The 25,416-nt window shown below is 33.7% G+C and overlaps 1 protein-coding gene across 1 annotated transcript; it reads left to right on the forward strand.

The window, feature by feature from the left end:
- The first annotated feature begins 555 nt into the window (after positions 1 to 555).
- On the forward strand, positions 556 to 21,968 carry LOC108214351 (isoamylase 1, chloroplastic). The gene is made up of 18 exons (XM_017386303.2): positions 556 to 983; positions 1,065 to 1,250; positions 1,378 to 1,470; positions 1,578 to 1,730; positions 2,417 to 2,508; positions 10,661 to 10,802; positions 10,883 to 10,990; positions 11,239 to 11,324; positions 11,772 to 11,843; positions 11,943 to 12,069; positions 12,273 to 12,359; positions 13,571 to 13,663; positions 13,888 to 14,046; positions 18,718 to 18,801; positions 20,461 to 20,541; positions 20,634 to 20,716; positions 20,805 to 20,922; positions 21,565 to 21,968. Exons 1-18 carry the CDS (start codon positions 618 to 620, stop codon positions 21,820 to 21,822), a joined length of 2,388 nt encoding a protein of 795 aa, XP_017241792.1. The 5' UTR covers positions 556 to 617; the 3' UTR covers positions 21,823 to 21,968.
- The last annotated feature ends 3,448 nt before the right edge of the window (positions 21,969 to 25,416 follow it).

Consider the following 25,416-nt stretch of genomic DNA (forward strand, 5'->3'; position numbering starts at 1 on the left):
AGTCTATGGTTTTTAATGGATTGTATTTGACTTTGATTTTTGATTTTGTGCAATTCTTGATAAAATGTTGTAGAGTTGATAGGACTTAAGCACAATGCTTCAAAATCCCATTGATTTTGGTGGGATTTCGAAAAACTTATAATACACTGAATAATGCCACAAAATCCATCATTTTATGAAATCCAAAAAAATCCATCAGCATTTGAATACCATCAGACTTTAATGGATTTTAAACAATCCCAATTGAATACCATCGGATTTTAAAATATAATTTAAAATATGGATTTCAAACAATCCCAATCGAATACCCTCGGATTTCATGAATGCAAAAAAATGCTTTAAAATCCCAATCCAATGTACCCCTCATAGCATTTTACAGTGATTTTTAACCGTAAACGTAACACGATATGACATTTTCTTTTCAAGATTAAAACGCTAGATTATCCCATATTATTAAATACTAATTTAAGATTTTTTTTTTAACTTTGCTATTTTGTACATTAGCAGCAAGTTTTATGACATGAGAGTCCATTTTCTCGGATATTTAAGCCATAAATTATTTTGGCGTGAAGTAAAATGAGAAGTGGAGTTGAGCAATCAAGCTGGGATAGTCGAAGATGCTGCTTGTTCTACAGCCCTCCACCTTCCACTATAATCCTACTTCAAGTAGTAAATTATTGTATAATAATACTAGTAGTTTCCATTGCCATGTGAATCTCAAAACCCTAAGGACGGACGAGAGTAAGAAGAACTTAATTGTTGGTTGCGCCGGAGGCGAGGGTCAAGGCGTGGCGGTGGAGGAGAAAAAGACGTCGTCGACGACGACGACGACGACGATTCCTCCCGGAATTGAAGTATCCCAGGGCTATCCCACTCCATTAGGCGCCACGTGTCGTGATGGTGGTGTTAATTTCTCCATTTCTTCAACTAATGCTTCTGCTGCTACTCTTTGCCTATTCAACTCTCCTTCGGAATTGTGCAAGGTATGTGTATGTATGTTGATTACTTGATTGTGGCCTAATGGGCAATTGAGATGATCTTATCGTTTATAATTGATTCTTCAGAGAACAGTGAGTGAGCAGATCTCCCTGGACCCGGTTACCAATAAGACTGGGAATGTCTGGCATGTGTTTCTCCGAGGACATGATTTTGAGGGAATGTTATATGCCTACAAATTTGATGGCATTTTTTCTCCTCACCAGGGACATTACTTTGATTCCTCCAACCTTTTGATCGATCCTTACTGTAAAGTTAGTCTCTCTCTCTCTCTCTCTCTCTCTCTCTCTCTCTCTCTCTCTCTCTCTCTCTCTCTCTCTCTCATATGCCTATTGAATTATCTATTTCTCTCGTGCTTCTTACTCTCGTTGCTGCCCCCAGGCTGTTGCAAGCAGAGGTGAGTTTGGTGTTTTGGGACCTGGAGATGACTGCTGGACCCAAATGGCCTGTCAAATACCTACTGCTGATGACGAGGTACATACCTTTACATTCAAATGTCTATCTCTCTTCATAAAATATTGATGGGATACCCGTAAATCGTAATCCTTTAGCTGGCTCATAATTCATAATTGTTACTACAGTTTGACTGGGAAGGAGATTTACCCTTGAAACTTCAGCAAAAAGATCAAGTAATTTATGAAATGCATGTTCGTGGATTTACAAAGCATGAATCAAGTAACATAAAACATCCTGGTTCATACCTTGGGGTAGTTGAAAAGCTTGATCATTTGAAGGTACGGACAATCATTGTCTAGCCAATTGCTTATACTTGATTTTTTCGGCAAGGCTCTATCTGTTAAGTATCAAGATTATTAGATTCTAGTCCTAAACATTTGTAAGTTTAAAATATTCACAAAAAAAATCAACTGCTTATATACTTTGGTTTTTTTTATCTCTAAGTTTATACAGCCAATGTGATGGTACCCAATGCTCGAGTGAAATACTGTAGTTGAAGATTCCAGCCATACCCGGTCAACATCTATTTGATAGTTATATGTACCATGCCATATGTTTTTCACGATTGAAACAGAGTATTTGTGAATGTGCTTGGTGCATAACTTTGCAATGTCTTGCCCAAGCTTGTTACTTCAATGCCTGTGGTATGCTAGATAATCACGACTCACGAGGGCTGTTGTCTTACGTATAGGCTTCAAGAAATCCAACCAAAATTATATGGATTTCAGTTGCCACTCTTTTCATTTAACATTGCAAGTCAATAGCCACATAGATTTTGTGACCATTTGATGTGATGCACCATCAGTAGGTTTATAATGAATGCCTAGTGGGTGCTTGTTCTGATCTAAGTGCAGCATTTGCTCTTATGTTCCAATGCACAATCAATTCAATTACCTGCTTAAAACAATCTAACCAGCATCATGCTAACCATAAATTTTGTTTAATAGTAATGTTTATCGTTCAGGAACTTGGTGTCAACTGTATAGAGTTAATGCCATGTCAGGAGTTCAATGAGCTGGAGTACTATAGCTACAACTCTGTCTTGGGCGATTACAAGTACACAACTGCTGAATTTCTTCTTAATATTCTTTCAAATATCTGTTAATATGAATGTTTCTTGCGATAATGTTATTTCTATCTCTGCTATTTTTTGTTGGTTTTTTATAATATATTGTGATAATTTGTAATTATATGTTAGATGTATTGGTGGTAAGCTGAGTCTACATGAGTTAAGCATTATACAGGGTCCTACTCCAATACAAACCACTAAGATAAAAACTAAATACAAACCAATGCAATTGAGGAGAATAGGAAGGCTTGTGGGTCCCGGGGATGGACCCTGAGGTGATGGGGCCTGGGTGGGGCTTAGTGGGATCGCATGGAGTCAAGTTTAGGTTTTTTGGCTGTCCGGAGCCTGTCCAAGGTCTTTACAGAGTCTTGGTGAGGCTCTAGTGGGCCCGAAATGGATTGAGTGGGGGGTGGTGGGACTTAGATGGTGGGCTTAACCCATTGACGTCGCCCGCCACTCCTGAGATCTTTCTCCTTTCTCCGCTTCTCCTTTTCTGGAGATATGTGTTCTTCGTCTATGGTGACCTCCCTTTCTCTTCCCCACCACTCTCTAAAACTATATACTTCCTTTTATTTTATTTTTTAATAAATCAATATATTCCTGTAGTTGCAGTAGATCGACAATCATCGATTGTGGCTGGAATAAATGATGATAATCAGAGATGGTGGTGGTAGTGATCAGAGGTTCATTTGCATATGTATTTATTTAATTAAAAAAGATGAATAATTACTAAATATAACTATTGCAATTTGGGGTTTGTAGCTTTTATTTTGACCTAGTTTTTACTGGAGTAATGACCAAAATATCTAACTAAACTACAACTTGTGCCTATGTTCAGTTATATATTATATAATATAATATCATTTTTAATATCATTTTGTTAGTGATATAGTATTGTTGGATGCCCACATTTTTTTGCATGAGGAATTCCATAATAATGTATTGAAGTTTGATTAAATGTTATTAACCGATTGATTATATTCTCTTTTACAGATCTGACTTCTACAATTTTTTGTATTGTAAATGGGTAGTAAACAATAAATGTTTTTATTATTTATCTGTAAATATTTCCCTAATATTAATATGCGTGTTTTGTGATTAATTTATAAATACATTTTATTACTAAAAGCATTTTATTCTTGATGGTTGAATTTTTCGACCGAGTGGGATTTCATTTTCCTAATGTAAATCTAACAAGAACTTCAGTTGAAACTAGATTGATCAGAATATACCACCATACCCTACATGAGGCATCTATTTCAACAATTTTGAAATATTGTGGATTTGCCAAAGGTTTGCTGAATTAGTAAGGTACTCCCTTCATCCCTTTTTAGTTGTCACATTTGCAAAAAAAAATTGTCCCTAAATAGTTGTCTCGTTTTTATTCCAATGCATATTTATATATATTTTTCCATATTCACCCCTTGATTGTTAATGCTTGACTTTACAACAATTTGTATACACTTATAGCTTAGCATTTAATGTAATAAATAAGGGCATGCATGGAAACAACTTACAAAATTTAATTTTTCTTAAGATTTGTATTTTCTGCAAATGTGACAATTAAAAAGGGAAGGAGGGAGTAAATATTTTTAACAGCCTGAAAATGTCTCTTGTTCCATGGTTCAGGTTTATTCTTGAGTCTAGGATACAATGTTGATATATCCTTTGCCATGTTCTCGTAATAATCTGAAAATATAATTTAGACTACTCAAAAAACTTTGTAACTGCTTTATATCAGTTATTGTATCAAGAAATTTAGAAGCAAATTCAATAATTTTTTCTATAACAGTAATTTTTCCATGATTTATCACATGACGCAAAAATCTAACATGGGTTTCAAACAATTTCATTTTAGAGGCATATATTACTAATCAATTACGTTTCATCAAAATTTTAGATATATCTAATTTTCATGTTGCTCAATTATTTTAGAAAGTACTATAACATTATTGGTGTATACAATTGCAAATTCTGTTTATGGAATGAATATAGAATTCATAATATTATGAAATTCGGAAGGTGCACTTTTTAATTTCAATGATAAAACATTCCATTCAAAATGATTGAAGGAAACTGAGCAGTCCTATATTAATCAGATTCATTAATTTGTAGGCCAATATCCAGATTTCATATCGAATTTAGAAAAGATTAAAACAACATTTAATATATTTGATTAATCTTTCTTGTTAGGATCTGGATAGTTACTCCATTTCAATACTTCTTTTTTTTTGCCAGCCATTTCAATACTTTATTAAGTGGTTTATAGTTAATAACTAATTTAGGAACATCTCTTTCTTTTTAAGCGGCAAATAGAATGTTGTCTAATTCCAAGGGGATTTAGATTTATGAATTCATCATGAATTTATTTCCTTCTTACATGATTCTAAATACTCGCGATTCATTCAAGTTGTCCTAGTCTCTGTAGGTATATGATTCTCATTAATATTGTTTATATATGGTCATTGTTGTCACGGTGCTCGACCAGTCACGAATAGTCGGGTTGAGAAAATCTACTAGAGAGGTTCACTTGCGAATTGTCGACTAGTCTGTCGACGAAGTCGACTAATCGATCGACTTATCGACTAGTTGGTCGACAAGTGCAAAATTCAATCAAAAATTAAAATTTAAAAAAATCTATGAACCTGCTCAAATCAGCAATTATCAACATGTCAATCTAAATTTATACAGTTGAACCTCTTTAAAGTAATAACGTTGGGACCAACGGAAAAAAATTACTTTATCGAGTTTATTACTTTATTGAGAGTAAAAATACACTATTTACATTATGTTAGGGCTAGAAAAAAATATTACTTTAGTGAGGATATTACTTTATCGATTATTACTTAATCGAGGTTTAACTGTAGATCTACTGTCTGTATGTGTTTATGTATGCATAAGTTGATTAGAACTGAATATAGTAATATACATGTAGTATAATCTGTTTATATATTGGTTCAGTTGGTGTGTTGATGCGTGTACATGAAAGGGGAAAAAGATATGTTTGTAATTAACATATCTATTTTGTGATTGATATACATATGAGAATCAGAGTGTTAAGTTTTTGTGATAGGAAACCACATATATAAGATATATATTATTAAATTAATTATTATTAACTTTTCGACTAGTCAGCAAATAGTTTAAGCTGGACCTATCGACTCGACTCGACTTCTGAATGTGACAACCATGTATAGGGTTAAGAAACATGTTTCTTTCTAAATCAAAAGGCATTAGTCAACGTATTACATTCCTCATCATTAAATTATTTTTAATTTAAATCTAAATATTACTCCTTTTAGTTGCTCATTAATATTCAAAATTCTTACTTAAGAAAACATAATTCTTCTTTAATACCTCATTATTATATTGTTTTTTTTTAATTTTATTCAAATATCAAGATCAATTTATAATTGGCTTATTTAATTCATAATCTACTTTTAACTACCAAACGGTTATTTACCTCTAGGTAGCATGTGCACGGTGCGGGTGCGCGGTACGGGGATACCGAAATTTGTCAAATTTAAAAGTATGGGGATACGAGTGCGGGGAGACACAACAAATATTAAAATATTAAATGTGTGTGTGTGTGTGTGTATGGGTGGGTGTTTGCACACACACACACACACGCACGCAAGTGTTCAATTACAAACCAAGATTAAAATACAAACTACAAACTAATATGAGCCCTTGGATGAATCTAATCTAATGGCCCCCATAGAAGTCATCACACACAATTAACATACACCCTCCCACACAAAATCTCAAAGAATCCCCTCCATTTTTAATTTGAATTTTCTTGTCAATCGGTGAACTTCATTTGAAATCTGACTTCATTGTATTTTTATTCATCTCCCAACGATCAATTTGTATATCATATGTGCTAATATTTTGAATATCCCGTGGTTGCTTCATTTACTTCATTAAATCTGAACATTTCTACCATTTATCTTGCTTCATCAATATATCATATCTTGCCGATATTTTGCTGAGGATTCAAGTATATGCTAATATGTTTTGATTACCTCTTTGGTCAGTTAAGCATGAGTTAAAATTTGGTAGTATAAGTAATGTCTTGCTCTTTCGAAGTTGGCTTTATCTTTAAATTAAAAAGTTGTTGAAAATTACGAAAAATGCCACTCCCGCACCCCTCAATCCGCAACCCCCCCATCCCCATCTCTGACTTCTCCGATACACCATGTGGCATATCCCATACGAACTCCACTGCACCCCCGCACTGCAAAGTATCCCCCATGAAGTTCTTCAATGAACTGAAGTATCCATGCTTTCTGGAATTTACCTACTTTTCAGTTCACTGAAAAGCGGTTGTTGTCAGCAATGTCAAAAGGGGCCTAAATCTCTCCATGTTTTGAATAAAAGTGTGTTTAAGAAATGTGCCTTGGAGTGTGAGTTTGTGTATATGCTAATTGGCTAGTTGCTAGAGAGGTGAGAGATTTGTGTATCGACAAGTGTGTGGAGCTTCCTTTCCACAGATTCCTAATGTTTGCAGATGTCATGCCCGACGAGCTACCTCAGGGTTGCCACTTCTTAGAGGTTTCCAACATGCTATAGATTGTCCCGGGATCTTCGCTACCAAACTTGTCGTATCATATAGAGTTGGCAGGTTAAGGAGCTGTTGAGCAAGGGATTTGTGAGAAAGAATCTTAGCCTGTGTGTTGTGCTAGCCTTGTTTACACTAAAGACTAATGGCAGTTTTAGGATGTGTTAAATTAGTCTAGCTATAAACAACATCACCGTGAAGTATATAGGTTTCCCATCTCTAGACTTCTAGTCTTGACGACATGTTGGATATGATTGTTGGAGCTCTGTATTTCATGTAATCAAATTCCGGAGTGGTTACCATCAGATTTGTATCAAAGAGGGAGATGAGTGGAAGATTGTCTTCAAAAAGCATATGAACTTTATGAGTGGTTAGTCGTACCATTTGGGCTATCCAATGCCTCGAGCACGTTTATGAGAGTCGTGTATCACATGCTTCGTCCATTTATTAGCAGGTATGTTGTCGAATAATCAGAAGAAGCATATTCTTGTTGAAGTTCGTAAAGTTCAAATCACAAGTCTCATTCACATGCAAATCAATTTCAGTAAACCTAACTTAATCTTAGTTGTCTTCTGCACTTAAGTTAATGTTCTTTAAACCCGTTCCATTCTGTTCTTACATGTTTTTTGCCTTTCTCAAAATTCAAGGCCAAGTTTCTTTAGCAGGGGTTAATGGGGAATGAAAAGAATGATTTTCTAGCAGAAGGTTAGAAAATGAAAAGAAAGCAATCTTTTATATCTACTACTATGGTTTAATTATTTACAATGGAGGGAGTTATTTACAAGGGGCTATGAATTTAATTAGTATTTAAGGTCCTTATGTTAAGTCCAATTGTTTATAAGCCCATTAGGTTATTGTATTGGTTTTTTATTCTTTATATGAGTGACCCACGTGTTAGTTCGAAATTGATTGATTAAATTTTTGAACAGAGTCTCTTTTTCATTTGCTATGCCTTTGTTGTCTCCTTGATATGGTTGGGAAACTCCGGGGAAGTGGCTGTGTTGCAGTTAATGCACTCTAATACTTATCCTGGACGTATTTTCTGCCGTATTTGTTAATCGACCCAAGTTTTATGCTTCTATTGTTTTCCTACCTAATTATTATCCTACACAATGGGGAAGATAAATGAAAATATAATACGAAAAATATAGTTATATTTATATTTACATTTTTCTGATGAAGAATTGAAGTAATTTTTCCCTGCAAATGTGGGAATTTAGAGAAGTATCTTTTACTTTGGATCTTTATTATTTAGGACTATTCTATAGACTATTTAGTTGTCTTACTTTCTGACCTATCGTAGATCTTTGTTTCTGTACAAGAACTATATGTTGGGTTTCGGGGCAACAAACGCAGCGGATAATCGACGTAAAATAAAAAAAAATCCGAAACCCTAACCCGAGGATCCATCTATAAAGAACGGCTGATCATGGAGATACGAAATAATACCTTGTTGAAGCTTTACGTTAGCGAAAGATGGAGGTCCGGAACAAGCAATCACCACGCAGCCCTCGTCTAAGGATCGCGTCTCTAAGCAGTCCACACGAACGTCTGATCGCCAAAGATCACCGGAGCCGGTACTAGCCGAATGCAGCCTCTCTCTCTCTCTCTCTAGCCTCTCTTGATGTAGAGCTGCTAGGGTTTTTATAATAAAACGAATTTTATGTTACTTAACCCTAAAACAATACATCATTATGTATTTATAGGGAAGAGAGATAGATGGGCCAAACCCTAATCGGATTTGGGCTTCTCCAAACCTAATCCGATTTTGGTTTTAATATTAAATTCGAAATTCTAATTACTTAATTAAGACCGGCTCAATTAAATAATTTATTTCGAATTAATCATTTAATTTAAATTCAGAATTTAAATTAAAACTCCTTTAAACGTTCAAAGTGTGTGACCCTTTAGGTTATTATTACGTTGGCAATAATTTTAATATCCAATAATAAAATTATAAACAATGAGCGGCATCTAGTAATACATCATTGCTACCCAAGTAATAATAATAATTGGTGATTCAATTAAACCTTTTGTGAATAATGTACAATGTAATATAATCCCTTTAACCTTATATTATAGATCAGACTCAAGGCATGTATTGTGTCATCCTCTTCATCGTCTAATCCGAATTTCCTTGATCAATGAGTAGACTATTAAACAAATCAATATTTGAGCACGGCCATGCATTTTATAGTCTCACTCAATCAAGAGGCCAATAATATCACTCCTAAAATAGGAGGGTTAAATCCTTTCTAGATCATTCATATTTCTCATACGATTCATAATATACCCAATGTACATTTCATCATCACCCGGTCAAAGGTAACTTTTAGTGCAACCAAAGTATATTAATTCTCATATAGAAATATAATGATATCAAGTCAGAGGATCATTACATCATTATCACAGTGAGAATTTCCAATGACACTTATTAACATGTAAAATCTCACGGTGGGTCATTCCAGTGCCATGTGTCGATACATGCACTTATGTTCTTGACTTTAGCATCACTATACCTATGATCAATGAGATGTGATCATCAGTCAACAAACATACTAGTCTTAATGCATCATTATTGTCCCTTAACAATAATACTCGACTAGGGACATTTAGGAATATGATATTATTCTCATAATCTCATTTCTAAGTCACGTACTTAGAGATATAGAATTACATATAATATTCCAAGGACATTTATTATGCTTTCAATTTATTACGCAGTAAATAAAGACACAATAAATATTTATTCAATAATCAATATAACATAATCCATAAATGTCTACGATAGAACACAATAGTATTGTCTCTAGGACACCAATACTAACACTATAATCCCCACAAGAAACATACTGTATTGACATTGATTAATAAAAATACGAGGATTTGTCTCTTTCTCTTTGGTTCTATCTGCCCTATTTTTGTTTCAATTTTTTTGATTTTTGTTCTATAATATACTTTCTGCTTTCATTGCTATATTTTTGGTTTAACAAACTTGCTCTCGGTTTGAAATATGCACTATAATGATTCATGTGGAAAGGTTTGATCATTTGAATTGTCATATTTACAACAGTCACATACATCTAAGTGTTAAACAATTATTATACATTCAAACTTGCTTGGAGTTGTTTTGAGGCAAAATGCATTTTTGTGTAACAGAAATTGTTTAGCAAACAGGTGTGAAGCAGGAAAGTAGCAACAACAGAAGTCCATGAAAACTCAGAAAAAAACTGAAAGAGAAGGAAAAATAATATAGAACTACTGTCAACCTTCACTTTTAGTTTTTGAATTTCACAATATGTCAGATGTCATCATTAATATTTCATGTCATACAGCAGAATGTTCTTTAAAGAGTTTTATGCTCTCCTCTGCAACTATTTCTCCTTTTTAACTCTAAATTTAGTTTGTAAGGCATAGTTGATACTTGCTAATATGTTTTATTTATTTTAAGTTGATTACCAATATAGTGTGAGAGAGTTTGTATTTCATGTTTATGATAGTTTGTATTTTCATGATTATGTTATCATTGTCTTTTGTACATATATATTTCTAAAAATCTTATTTAATTTCATATCCAGGATGAACTTTTGGGGTTACTCGACTGTTAATTATTTCTCACCAATGGCAAGGTACTCAGCAGCTGGCGTTCACAATTTTGGCCTTGGTGCAACAGATGAATTCAAACTTCTTGTTAGAGAAGCACATAAACGGGGAATTGAGGTTACTGCTTGTTACAGGATGCCATAGGAATTCTTCTTATGGTACAGGGTGATTCATGACCTAAAAATTTACTTTCACAGGTACTTATGGATGTTGTTTTTAATCACACTGCTGAAGGAAATGAGAATGGTCCCATATTGTCGTTCAGAGGTGTTGACAACAGTGTATACTATATGCTTGCACCTAAGGTATGGCTATTAGTAATATTATGTGTTCCATATGCAACTCTTAATAGAAAAAAGTAAGTTCTATTCATTTTTAAAACTCAATCATAACTTCTGCTTTATTTGGTTTTCATGCGTTTGTAGTTATATATATTTAAGCAGGTAGCATATCTATACCTTTTGGACTGTGGAACTTTGAATCACAGTACTATTCACTGTTTCATGCAATATTATGTTAACTCTTCAGCAACTTTTACTTGATTAATTGGCAGGGAGAGTTTTATAACTATTCAGGTTGCGGGAATACCATAAATTGCAACCATCCTATTGTGCGACAATTTATATTGGACTGCTTGAGGTACCATCTGACAAATATATAAGAAAATGTTTTATTTCTGGATGAATTTGTAATACAAACAGCTCCTGTATTTATAGGTACAGCAGATGCAATTAGAACTACGAATCAGCTATTAAATCCCTTCACATCAGCCTGAAAATTTGCCTACATTATCTCTTAATATCAGTCTATCATATCACCTATTATCAGCCTCTAACTAAGCTTATAAAGCTGGCTGTTACATATCAGATATCACAGATTTTACAGCTATCAAATTTATAACCAATGTTCAGTAATGCTAAAGATATTGACCCAATCTACGCCCCCCCCCCCCCCCCCCCCCCCCCCAACCCCACACACACAAAAAAAAAAAAAAAGTGTTTAAAGGAAGTCCCAGTAAGTCGGGTTTACAGTAATGCTGTTATGCATTAAATTGGTGTTGGATTTGACTTTTTTATATTTCAACAGGTATTGGGTAATGGAAATTCATGTGGATGGATTTCGCTTTGACCTTGCATCCATCATGACCAGGGGTAGCAGGTTATCTGGCTTATATCCATGTCTGATTATTTTAGTAAACTATTAATAGTAAAGACCCATCTTAAGTTCCTTCTCTTTCTTGCATTATGTTATTTGAAGCCTCTGTGATGCGGTAAATATATATGGAGATCAATCTGAAGATGACAAACTGACAACTGGCTCTCCTCTCTGTAACCCACCATTAATTGATTTGATAAGCAATGATCCAATACTTCGTGGAGTCAAGGTGTATTCCATAGGCCCCTTAAGATTCCATTCTTTACCAATGACAGATTATATTTCTGCTTGAATCTGTAGTCATTTCTTTCAACACAACAAGCGCTATTATAGGCTTTCTGTTTTATACAGAAATATTTTCTTTTCATATTTCTTTTGATAGCAACAGGAGGGCATAGTATCTTATTACTTTGCCTTATGCCTCTTAAATAGCTTATTGCTGAAGCATGGGATTGCGGTGGTCTTTACCAAGTTGGAATGTTTCCTCACTGGGGCATCTGGTCAGAATGGAATGGAAAGGTTAGTTAAGATGCCTAAATTTGGCTGTCATCTTCTGGAATCTTTTTGTGGTGATCACAAAGCGAAGAGTGAGGATTATAGCAGTAATGGAGAACAAAGTCAAATTATAAGTGCTCTGCGATCTGTTTTAAGAAACCCAATTAGAACCTTGTCAATGTTGATGCATTGTTTCCTCACCTTGGATGCAAGGATACTTGAAATCATAATCACCTATCTATGGTTTTCTTTTGAAACTGCTTAAATGAAAGAATGAAAGCTTACCATTTGGTGTCCACATCTCTCCGAAACAAGTGCATTTTTTCCATTGCTTCAAAGCCTTTTAAGTTGAATTGGTGTTGCGCTAGGTTGATGTTAGGTATCAGCCCATTACAATGGTAGCATGGGCTTGGGTGATTCAAAATATATATGGATAATAATTGTATATTTAGACAATTATATAAAAGGTATGTCTTGGTCTCAAAGTATGAGAAGGATTGTTGGGTATTAAACCAGTAAGAATTGAATTGTAATGGGAGTTAGGTATTTCAGAATTAGATCCTGATTTAGCTAAGTTTGAGATGACTATATATACAGTCATATTGTGTTTGATATGTGTGCTCATGATTTAGACTTAGGTATCGCTCGAGAGCGGATCTTGATCGGATGCTTGAGTGTTGTTAGGCTTGAGTATCCAAGTTTGGTTGATTGTATTATTGATAACGGTTTTGATTAAAAATACAAATTGGGACATGGGTATTCCGCGTCATATATTTTTGTATGTTTTGCATTGGAAGCTATATCTCGTATTTTTATCCACAAGTCCTAAAAGGAACTTGTCCCCTTCAGCGAGGCACCTCAGTAAAATGTCCTAGTTTCCCTCCTTGCTTTATTCTTTTCAACATTAATTTCACAGCTTTTGAAATGTCATCTTGCTAACTACTTGTCTTGCTTTTAAGTTTTGAGATCTATACAACATGTTCAGCATGAACAAAGGAATACTTGTGGACATTTTTTTATTTAGGACTCCTGACAGCCAATTTTTTTATGAAAACACTTATTTTAGACTGATTCATGTTAATAGTTCAGTTGGAAATATGTCATTTAACATATGTTGTTAGCCTTTACAATGTATTTCTTTATTCACTCTGCAATATTTTTCCAACTTAATTTCTCAATTAAGTAATCCTACTTACCTTTACACGTGCATGCACAATCACATATATCAAATGTAGTATCGTGACACCATACGGCAGTTCATCAAGGGAACAGATGGGTTTTCTGGAGCATTTGCCGAGTGCCTTTGTGGGAGCCCTAATTTGTATCAGGTCTTTTTCTCTTGGATTATGTTTTACTATTTTTTTTAATCTCGGTGATAATTCTCCCATAATACTGCATTGAATATAATTGCTGACTGGTCCTCTCATCACTTGTAACTATTCTTATATTCTTTGATTCTTTGATATTGGGATTCCCAAATCTCTTTTATAAGCAACTCTAAAGCTGATTTTCAGCATAAGTCTTAGTGCCACTTCCTCTTGTTTATAACCAGGAAGCTGGAAGGAAACCATGGCACAGTATAAATTTCATTAGTGCTCATGATGGTTTTACTCTGGCTGATTTAGTGACGTACAATGACAAGCATAATTTGGCAAATGGAGAAGACAACAATGATGGGGAAAATCATAATAATAGTTGGAACTGTGGGCAGGTAAATTTTTGAATTTATGGCAGTCATATTGAATGTTAGCCTGAGGTTATTATATCACGACATAGATGTGACCTGTAGTAATTTATCCTGCCTTACTTCAAAAGGTGTTTGATGTCGAGATTAAAAATTTGAGAGACCATGGTGTCATTTAATCAAACGTGTCTTCTCAGTTGATCTAGTGTTCTGTTCCATATCAGGCTCTCATAATTCGTAGTTTTTTGTACAATATTCAGTCTTTAAAGTTTTCAATAGGTGCTTCACTACACACATTCCGAACGGAACTGAATAATTATTGGATTGTGTAATAAGTGATAAATGTTAACCCGTGTCATCTTCTACTTAGCTTCAATGGCTAAGAGTATATTAATAGTCCATGGCTCTAGCATTTCTGATTCTTATCAGCAGAAACAGATCTAGTCCACTTTATCTTTTCAAGCTAGTTTTGCCTAAGTGACTGACTTTCACTTAATGCTCCTTCCCTCCAAGAATTTGAAAATTAGCTGGAAATTTAAGTTGTTAAATAGACCTAAAATGTGGCAGAAACATAAAACATATGATACTAGTACGGAATTAATTAAGTACAAATTTTACTTCAAACAAGATCTTCTAGCGCACCTCAAATTTTGCTTCAAGTTACACACAAATGCAAGAACTATTTGATCATGTAGTTGTTTGGAGTGTCCCTGTTCAATGGGACAGGAGTCATATTTTTTTAAAAAAATAATCACATATTTTAACAAGCCATAACTGTGGCCAGGAATGAAATTAATTTATCATTTCAGTTGTATTTTATTGCATCATAATCACTTGCTTGCTCAGTGCTCATGTATTTTTGTTATAGTTTTTAGTGACAATATACAAGAAAATGCTTTATTTCTCAGTGAATCGTTATACAAACAAGCTCCTGTATTTATAGGTACAACAGAGCTAATCATCGCTACAAATCAGCTAGTATATCCCACCATATTTGCCTGTAAATCAATCTACATAATCCCCTGATGCCTATAATATCACAAATTATTAACCTCTATTAAAGTCTAACAGATCTGTTAAAGATTAGTGTTTACACATATTTACAGCTATGCTTATATACTGAGGATTGTAATCTAGCGATTATATTGACATGCCCCCTCAAATTGATGCTGATAAATCTAGAAGCATCAATTTGCCACTAAGAAGCTTGTGTCGTTGGCGCGTCAAAGCTTTTGTGGAGACATCAGTTGTTTGAAGATTAGTCCCAACATGAGGAAGTTTAATTAGACCACGAGTAAATGCATCTCTAATGTAATGACATTTAACTTCAGTATGTTTTGTGCGTTCATAATATACCGGATTGGCAGCGATTTGAATGGCACTTTTGTTATTAGCATGAAGTGGAGTAGGATTACTTTGAGAAATCCGAAGCTTGGAAATAAGGCCATGTAACCAAACAATTTTTGAACAAGCTGCAGACATGGTTCTGTATTCAGCCTCTGTGGAAGATTTAGAGACATGATCCTGGGCATCCAGCCCAATCAGCATCGCTATATGCTGTCAAATGAAGATCAAAACTTGTAAAAAAGAATAAACCACATGTAGGTGATCTAGTTAAATATCGAATGATACGCTTTACTGCAACCAGAGGAAGATGCTGAGGAGATTGCATGAATCTGCTAACTATATGGACAACATTGAGATATCGGGTCTTGTAATAGTTAGTTAGATAAGACTACCAACCAACTGTCTATATAAATAAAAATTTGACAAAAGCTCTTCTTCATCTTTTAGATATTTAACATTCACCTCCGTTGGTGTATCGATAGTAGTAGTCTCCTTTAAACCATCCAACTCAATGAGATCTTTGACATATGTCTGTTAATTTAGAAATACACCTCGATCTCGAGAATGAACTTTTAGACCCAAAAAAGATTTAAGATTCCGTAGATCTTTCATTTGGAAAATACTATGCAACAACAAGAATGGTTCTTACAGTGGTCATTTTAACAACTGGTGCAAATGTTTCTATATAGTTGATAGTTGATACAATATTCTTGTTTATTGCGAATTGTAACTAGTCGAGCTTTGTATTGATCAAGTGAACCATCAGACTTGAGTTTCATACTGTAGACACATTTACGACTGATTGGCTTGACATTTGGAGGCAAGAAAACAATGTCCCAAGTATGATTTTCTACAAGAGCTTGAAGTTCTGTTTCCATTGTTTGTTGCCAACACTCATGTTCTTCAGGTTGTTTATAACAAGTGGAAAGAGAAATAGGAGACAAAAGGAATGGGCACGGCTACTGGATTTGAAAAACCATGCATGTTTGGAGGTTTCGAATTTCTAGATCTTCTTCGAATCAGAGGTGGATCATTGGATATATGGTGAATTAGGATCAGATTCGTTGGAAAGAGTCGGAGGAGCTACAGTGGAAGCTGTACGTCTATTATAAACATGACCAGGTTTAAATCTTTGTGCTGATGTTGATGACTCGAGAAAATGAGATAATATAACTATAGATAGGGGTTGTGAGTCATTTTTATGCTAAAAAATGGTTGATTTTCAAAGAAGATTACATTTCTAGACACACGAATTCGACGAACATCAGGATCATAGCAAAGAAAACCTTTTTAGGTGCCACCATATCCTTAGAAAGCACATTCGACAGATTGTGCCATAGGCTTATTTCATGTGGTTGAAGATGAATGAAATAAACACATCCGAAAACATGGAGTTTAGAGTAATCTCGTGCCTCTTCAAAAAAACAAAATTTATTGTTCAAGGTGGAGATGGTAATCTAGTAATCAAATAGAGAGCAGTAGACAAAGCTTCACACAGAAAATGAGATGGAACACAAGACTCAATAAAAATGGTTCGAACGACATTAAGGAGATGACGATTCTTTCTTTCAGCCACACCATTTTGTTGTGGAGTTGGACTAGAATGTTGTGATATGATTCCACGACTTTGAAGAAAAGATTAGAACTCATTTGATATATCATTTGTTGGATCATTTCGATAGTAATAGAAGACTGACCAAGATTAGTTTTATTTGAGGATCCGACTATGGCATTGAATGTAGTTTCAGATTTCTTTGGAGGCCTGATGGGACAATCTCTGATGATATGCCCTGATTTTTTACAATAATTGCAAAACTTTTTAGTGCAATTAGTAGCAATGTGTCCGAATCCTTTGCAACTGTAGCATTGGATATTACTCATACCTCGTCCACCTCTATGCTTTCCTTGGCAGCGTAAGCAACCAGAATAGGAGAAGAGTTCTGCGCTTTTTGCTCGATAAAAGATTGTGTCACAAGCCGTTGTTCTTCCCGAAGTAGCTCTCTTATGCACACATCCATTCGAGGAACTGGATTCCCGTTCATAAGGTTGGACCTAACAGGTTCAAAATCTCCTCTTAATTTCATCAAAAATTGATCATGTTTGTGTGTCTCATGTACACTTTGGACAACAACTAGTTCTTCTGGAGGCACACTTTCGTACACAATATTTGTGTATTCACCTAATAAATTCTCAAAAGAAGAATAAAACTCCTGAATTGTCATACTCCCCTGACTGAGTTGCCCCAACTCGAGTTCTAATTGAAAATGTCGGGCTGCATTGCTCTGGTTCACACTTTCCTCAAGTAAACCAACATATCTTTGACAGTCTTGTAAGGCCTGAGATTGAGAAGCAAAGAGGGTTTCATACTTCCAAGAATCCAAGTCATAATCTGAGCATCTTTCACCTGCTATTTCGTGAGTTGCTCCATTTCTTTGGCGTCGAGTGCAGAAATTGTTCCATCAATATAGCCCCATAATTCTTTTCCCTTGCAAGAATCTTAAATTGGAAAGTCCAAGCAGAATAGTTTTTTTCATTAAATCGAACAAGAAAGTGACCAGATTGCTCAATTGACATTTTGAAAAGAAAGAAGAGCTAAAAGATGAATTTAAGAAAAGACAAGTATAAGAGAACACTACAAATTTGAAGCGAGACAAGAGAACAGTACAAGATCAGATTGGCCCCGATACCATGATAAAACACATAAAAAAATGCTTTATTTCTCAAATGAATCGTTATACAAACAAGCTCTTGTATTTATAGGTACAACAGAGCTAATCAGCGCTACAGATCGACTAGTATATTCCACTATATCTGCCTTTAAATCAACCTACATAGTACCCTGATATCAGCCTATCATAACACATAAAATCAGCCTCTAATTAAGTCTAACAGATCTGTTAAATATTAGTGTTTTAGACATATTTAGAGCTATACTTATACACTAAGGATTGTAATCTGATGATTATATTGACATTTAGAAGTGAGGAATTAATTTGGTTTATTTTGATCCGGCAACTCATAAAATAGAGCTCTCATTTGCGTTCGTCTCACATTCACTCTCCTGTTACTTCTTATTTAGGGATCACAGAAGTTAGTTTGTTTTTCTGCCTGATTAAAAAAAATCTGGCTTTGTCACTGACTGTGGCACATCTAATTGGACAGATATTAGCAATGAAGTCTGATGTCAAATTACAAAAATCATGAGAGTATCACTTTATAAATTTGATTCTTATGGAATTTTTTTATATTTAGAATCTGTTATTATAAATTGTTAAATCCTTACACATACTAAGATCTGTGATACTTGGCCACACACACATAAGTTATTTATGTTTGTCAATGGCTAACTAGGAAGGAGAATTTGCAAGCTTCTCTGTGAAGAGATTGAGAAAACGACAAATGAGAAACCTGTTTCTTTGTCTCATAGTTTCCCAAGTAAGATTTATTTGTATTTCCATTTCAGTTGTGTTTTATTGCTTCATAATAGTTCGTGTTTTCAGTGCTCGGAGTAATGAAATAGTAGTTGTACAGTTCTTCTTGCATAAACTGAAAAGATGATAAAATTTGAGGAAACAATACAAGAGTATAGTTGTACAAATAAGTGAAGTTCTCGTGATAGTTCTGGTACCATGCTTATTAAATCTTGATGAGAATAACTTAGGCAGCCTTGCCCCCTCACTTTAAGTTTGTTTTGGTATTTGTTTTTATTTTATAATCTGAAAACTAAATCAGTACAAACCCTTAAATTAGTCCCAGTAACGGTGCAGATATTCTCGAACAAGTACAACATGAAATTAATGGAGTGGTGCATTCCAATCAATTTTTTTTGCAAGGGTGTATTTACACGTACAAGAATACAATTTCAGATGAAATTCTTTTCATAAAGGAAAGCTTATCATCTGACTGAAAGACATGCACGTTGTTTTTTAAATTTAGACAATAGAATTTTAATATTCGAAAAGATGATCAAACTGACTACAAGAAACTCACGGGAGGGAGAAGATTCCAAGTGTCTAGAAAGCAACAAAACAAACAAATATAGAGATATGTAAGTGGTTAGATGTAACAAAAAATATATTATAGAATTTGGTAATAGATAAAAAAGTATAATTATATACATAAAAATAAAAGAAATATGTTATGTAACATATAGAGAACAATAAATAAAGTCACATAAATAAAGTATTGAGGATATTATTATAAATATAAGGTACATTTTAAATATAAAATAAGTCACAGAAAGCGACACTTTCGTCTATACGGCACATCAACCATAATCTTATTTGATAAAAAAAACCATTATAAATGGTAACATACCATCAAGGGCTTCTTTGAGGAGCCCATTGGAGATGCTCTTATAAGATGGGAGTCGCTCCCTCACTCAACACTCTCGAATACAAACACCTTGCTTGATCACAAAAGCTTTTCTTGTGTATCTCTTATACAACTCTCTAACTTTTGCAATACAGAAAAATCCTACAAATAACTAGATTTATAGTCACCACAAATATTCTAATCCTAATTTACTTCAAATTCTATTTATGATAATTACCATCTTCTACTATTTCGGATAGGACTCCTTCCACAATTAATATTTTCACCAAAAAATGGATTACCTCAATTATTATCATAAATAAGATACCTTCTCAAATTAGGATTCTTAACTTTTTAGAAATTCGGGGCGAACCCCAACACTTGGAGATGATATATAAATTTTTAAGAATTAAATATAAAATTAAATCATCATTTTAAATTCTTGAAGTTATAATTCTATAACCAAGATAGCTAGGACTTTATGAGGTGGAATAGATATTAAGAAATTGTTTGCAGGCTAGCTTTCTAGTCATTGAAAAAGACATATCATCTTGTTGATTGTTGAAAATAAATTTCAAGTTTACATTTGATATTTAGAAGACAGTGATTACATCGAGTGAAATTTGGAATGGATGACCAAAGTGATATATTTGGATGCAATACTGATATTTAACGTGTACATAAAATTAAAAAGTTCTACTTTTATGTGAGTAGATTTTTTATTTCTTCTTGCCATTTGAAGTTATATTATGTTTTCTAACTTGTATCCTTATCTGGCAGGGTGTCCCCATGATACATATGGGAGATGAATATGGTCATACCAAAGGAGGGAACAACAATACATATAGCCACGATAACTATGTGATATAATACTTATAAATAATCATACTCTAGTTTTATGTATACATGCACAGTGGGTCATATTTGATTACTAACTGCATATTTGGGTGCAGATAAATTACTTCCGTTGGGATAAGAAGGATGAATCCTCATGTGACTTCTTTAGATTTTGCTGCCTGATGACCAAATTTCGCCGGTGAGTTTGTTTATACTAATTGGGAACTGTTGCAATTGGCTTCTTTGTGCTTCATAAATGGGAGATCATGTGCTATATATATTTGCAGGGAATGTGAATCACTTGGATTAAATGACTTTCCGACAGCAGAGAGATTACAGTGGCATGGTCATTCCCCTGGGGTTCCAGATTGGTCTGATGCTAGCCGATTTGTAGCCTTTTCATTTGTATGTTTCTGATGGTTCTTTATTTATATTGTTTCTTTTTTGTCCTGTTTTTTCAATGCAAACAACAAAGAAAAAGCATGAAGTGGGAAGAAAGTGGCTGAGCCCACTCTGCCTTTCTCGTTAGATGTGCATGTGAGCTAAATCATTAGTACGTTAGTCATTTTTTACTAAAAGGAAAAAAACATTAATTATATGCAGACAGAAGTCTAAACTTGACTTTTGGTTCCAACATTACTCTTGTGCCAGTTCTTCCAAATGTGCTTGGTTATCTGGATATCATATTTAAGCTTGGATATTGATTTAATATATGAACATGTGTGTGTGCATATGGTGTAGTTAGGGTTATTGTAAATGCTTCAGTTGTTAGTAATTAATTACTAGGGAGGTTTAGTGAATGAAATTTTATGTATAAATCATGAATCTCAATGAAAAATTATATCCATCCTTGATCCATTTAGGCAGGATGTCATTTCTGAAGGTTGATATACTAAAGGTCTGCTTGTCCTCAACAAATGAGTTGGTGTCATGTGTTTACTTGCTACTATATTTTACTTGCTTTTTTTTGAAACAAGTCAATCTTCTTCAATACATATATTTGAAAATGCCTCCATATATATATAATTTTATAAATATGAAATGCAGATGGATTCATTAAAGGGAGAGCTGTATGTTGCCTTCAACACCAGTCATTTACCTGTGACTGTTATGTTGCCTGAACGGCCTGGTTTTATTTGGAAACCTTTGGTAGATACCAGCAAGCCTGCACCGTTTGATTTCCTTTCTGATGACCTTTTGGATAAAGAGGTAGCTATCAAGCAGTATTCGCAATTTCTTGAAGCTAATCTGTATCCTATGCTTAGTTACTCATCAATAATTCTGTTACTTGCTCCTGATGATTGAGAGAAAAAGTTGGTAAATAATATTCCCTGATATTAGGCACTGCGATTACAAATCCATAGAAATGTATATAACAGTAGCCAGATTTTTATATTGAGTATTGACAGATAAACTGGAAACTCAATTCAGCAGATAATTTTACTGTAGTATCTCTTTAGAATTCAATGTAGTTAGTGCTAACAAGGTTGTTACAGAGTCGCATTAATCGCAGATATATTTCTTGCGTGCGAAAGGAAGTTCAGCTTAGCTATTTCCTTCCAGACATCATTTTAATTTCAGAAGCCTAATTGAAAAGTATATACATGTTCAATGGTCATTGTTTCTTGAATAAGGTGATAAACATAAGGATGTCAACATGTTCCCGTTTGCAACAGTGTGAAGAAGAAAATGAACCAAATGCTGTTGTAACAGTGTAAAATAGGTCACTGTCCTAGTTTCATATTTGTGGATTATCGCTAAAGACATTATTTTATTAAGATGTATGGCCCAAGTCCCTATTACATGGTATTTAAACGCTATATCTGTAGCGTCTTATTATCATAAACTTTATGTTACATGATGTAGTGTTTTATTATGGTATTCGGGATCATATTTTCATTGTGTGATATATAGGACATTTCAACCTCAAATGGTTGAGATTAAACTGATTTATATTTTATTTTTTATTTTTAAATAAGAAAATGTTAAATTGGAAACATACGATACAATCATTCCAAATATTATGAACATCAAACTCACTTATTTGGCAGTCACGGAACATTTAAAATTACGGAACATTTAAAATTACACACGATTACTTGATTAGAGCATCTTCAACAGTGTTGGCTAAAAGTGGTTGGCTAAATTGGACCTGTAAGACATTATGTAAAATTTGTCGTAACTGTAAGACATTTTGCTTCGATGGTACCGGTTATATTGGTTGGCTATATTTCAGTATATTTCAGAAATAGTAAGTTATTATTCTTTGAAGTTGTTATATGTAGAATGTATATTATCATATGGTAATAAATGATACGAAATCTTGTTACAAATATTGCTACAGGCCTGTGGTGGCTGGCCAAATATAGGCAACATCAATTGGTTGCTTATATTTTTAGATAAGGGTTATGTGTGGTTGGAGTAGAGCAAGTTTCACACGTTATCTATAATTTTTATTTATGATATGATTTAATGAATTATAGCTAAGGGTTTTGATGGGTTGGAGATACTCTTAGTCAACATCAAATGAATCACCAGTGAGAAAGGAAGACTCACAACTGTTCATAGTTAGAGACCAATTCATTGCAAAACTTGTTTTTTCTTTAGACGACTAACAGTGTTGCAGAACCTCTGCTTGATATCATAAAATAAGATTATCAAAATAACGAAAGTTCTTCATTTGATTTGATGATGTCTTTTCCTTCTTTCCCTTTTTACCTTCGTTGTCGTAAAAGCACTTATATCTCCAAAAATGATTGTCCAGCGATAATTTACAAATAAGGAAAAATAGCAAAAGAGAAGATAAAGAATGTTCTAAAATGTTCAAGATCATACACAAGTCAGTACATAATGAAGTTTTTGTCGTCGGAGTCTATGCTTTTAAGTCGAACAGTTTAGAGAACAATTTGGTTTACAAAAAGTATGATGTTTCAAAATCGTATACAAGTATGCAGAACAAAAGAAATATGTTGAACAACATAAATGATTGATGTTTTTGATACATAAATGGATAAAAGTTTATAATCGAAAGTCTTGAATTACTATTTTTTGTAGTAATTGTCGGAAAGAAGAGGTTGGTTATATACATTTTTTTTTCATCGTATACGTTGAACAGTGATATATTAATGAATAAATCATTCAAATAATTATGAACTGTAAAACTAGAAATATGAAAGATTTCCTGACAAAATAAAAAGAAATATGAAAGATTCAAATTCTAAACTCTAAGATAAATGTGTGGACTCGATTCTAAAACACACATTTAATATTTGTTAGATTATCATAGGAACATTAGAAATACTAGTGCTTTCGATTTTTCTAAGAAATTCTCAAATGAGTTTGTTATTGTATGATTGGCTAGCTCTCATTAAAAACAAAATGGACCCTATCACACCACTAATTCTTACATATCATTATTCCGAAACCATTTTGAAACACGCGGTATTGCTCAAAATGACATTTGTTTACTACCTGTCCCCTATCATTCCGTCCTTAACTGCACTCTCGCAAAAATGACATGTTGCTTTATAGTAATGCCTTTCAATTCAGCTGCATCATGCAAAAATGAGATGACATGATTTGATTCTTTATTACAATGTCGATGCGTTGGAATTTGGAAATGCAAAGCGCAATCCACAAATATTTGTAAAACAATTTCTAAAAACATACAAGGGCATAGACTTTAGAAACTTTTAGCATATTTTATAAAGTAATAATGATAAATGATATCTTATGCTTTGTGATAGTGTTCCAAGAATCATCTGTTTAGATCGTGTTGAGGCGCTAAACAGTACTTAAAGATCCTGATTTGGCCCTAGGTGATGAATTAGGTATTTTTTACAAAATTCAGTCAAAATCGGTCTTATACGTGAACATTCCACTTAAACAATCTAATCGGTCGATAAGGAAAATATATTTTATATAAATGAAATTTAAAATAACAATAATAATTAGAAGAAATAAATTAGCCATTTATACTTAACTTAAGTGAAGTGAAGAATCAATGGATGAAGAATAAATGGTCGATCAACTATTAACTCAACTCATCAACGACTGAGTCCTAAATGTGAACTATCAACCGGTAATTCAAGATTTTATTAACGGCTAATGAATTAGCTTATCGATTTCTAATTATGCAGTTATCAGTTGATAGCAACAACTCAAAGAAAAGGACAATAATCACATGGGTTGATAAGGAAGATGCTTAACAGTTTTGAAAGCTAAATTATAAAAAGGCTTAGTCAAATATTGAAGATCTCGAAGCCTATCATTTCAAGCAAACAACAGAAAAATCAGCTGCCATATTTTCAGTAACAAAGATCAAGCATTTCCCAAATTATGGATGCAAAGAATGGAGTAGGAGTATGTTACTGAAGAATATAATAAAATTAGCTAGTCTGTCTTAGTATATATATATACATACAGGGTCGCGCTCAAGAGAAAACCATTCCTTAAAATAGAACCTTACAACCACTAAGGTTCTGCTGCAGAATGCTAAATTTTAAATAGATTTTTAGGATCTAAATCTAAATACATGTTTTTTTCATCGTTGTGTGTGTTCAAAAATAATTTTAAAATATAATAAATAGATATTGACTTTTTTTGCGTGTGAAGTTCTGCTGCAGAACTCTAACTAATACTAGGTAAGGGTTCCATTACTCTCTCTAATGGTTCTCTCTTTGTTAGGTCCAGATATGATTGTAGAAGGGGGGGGGGGGGTTGAATACAATCAGTACCAAATCGTCGCGGAAGTGAATCTGATTGAATATGATTTGTTAATCAGATTATAATTAATTAATATAACAATGTTTGAAGTCGTTATATAATTAAAATGGTTCAGTTTTAATGTCCACTAAAGTTCGTAGAATAAATTCGACAGGGTATATTCTAGATTTAGTG

The sequence above is a fragment of the Daucus carota genome, chromosome 3 (assembly GCF_001625215.2).
Source record: "Daucus carota subsp. sativus chromosome 3, DH1 v3.0, whole genome shotgun sequence".
In the NCBI taxonomy this organism is placed as follows: Eukaryota; Viridiplantae; Streptophyta; class Magnoliopsida; order Apiales; family Apiaceae; genus Daucus; species Daucus carota.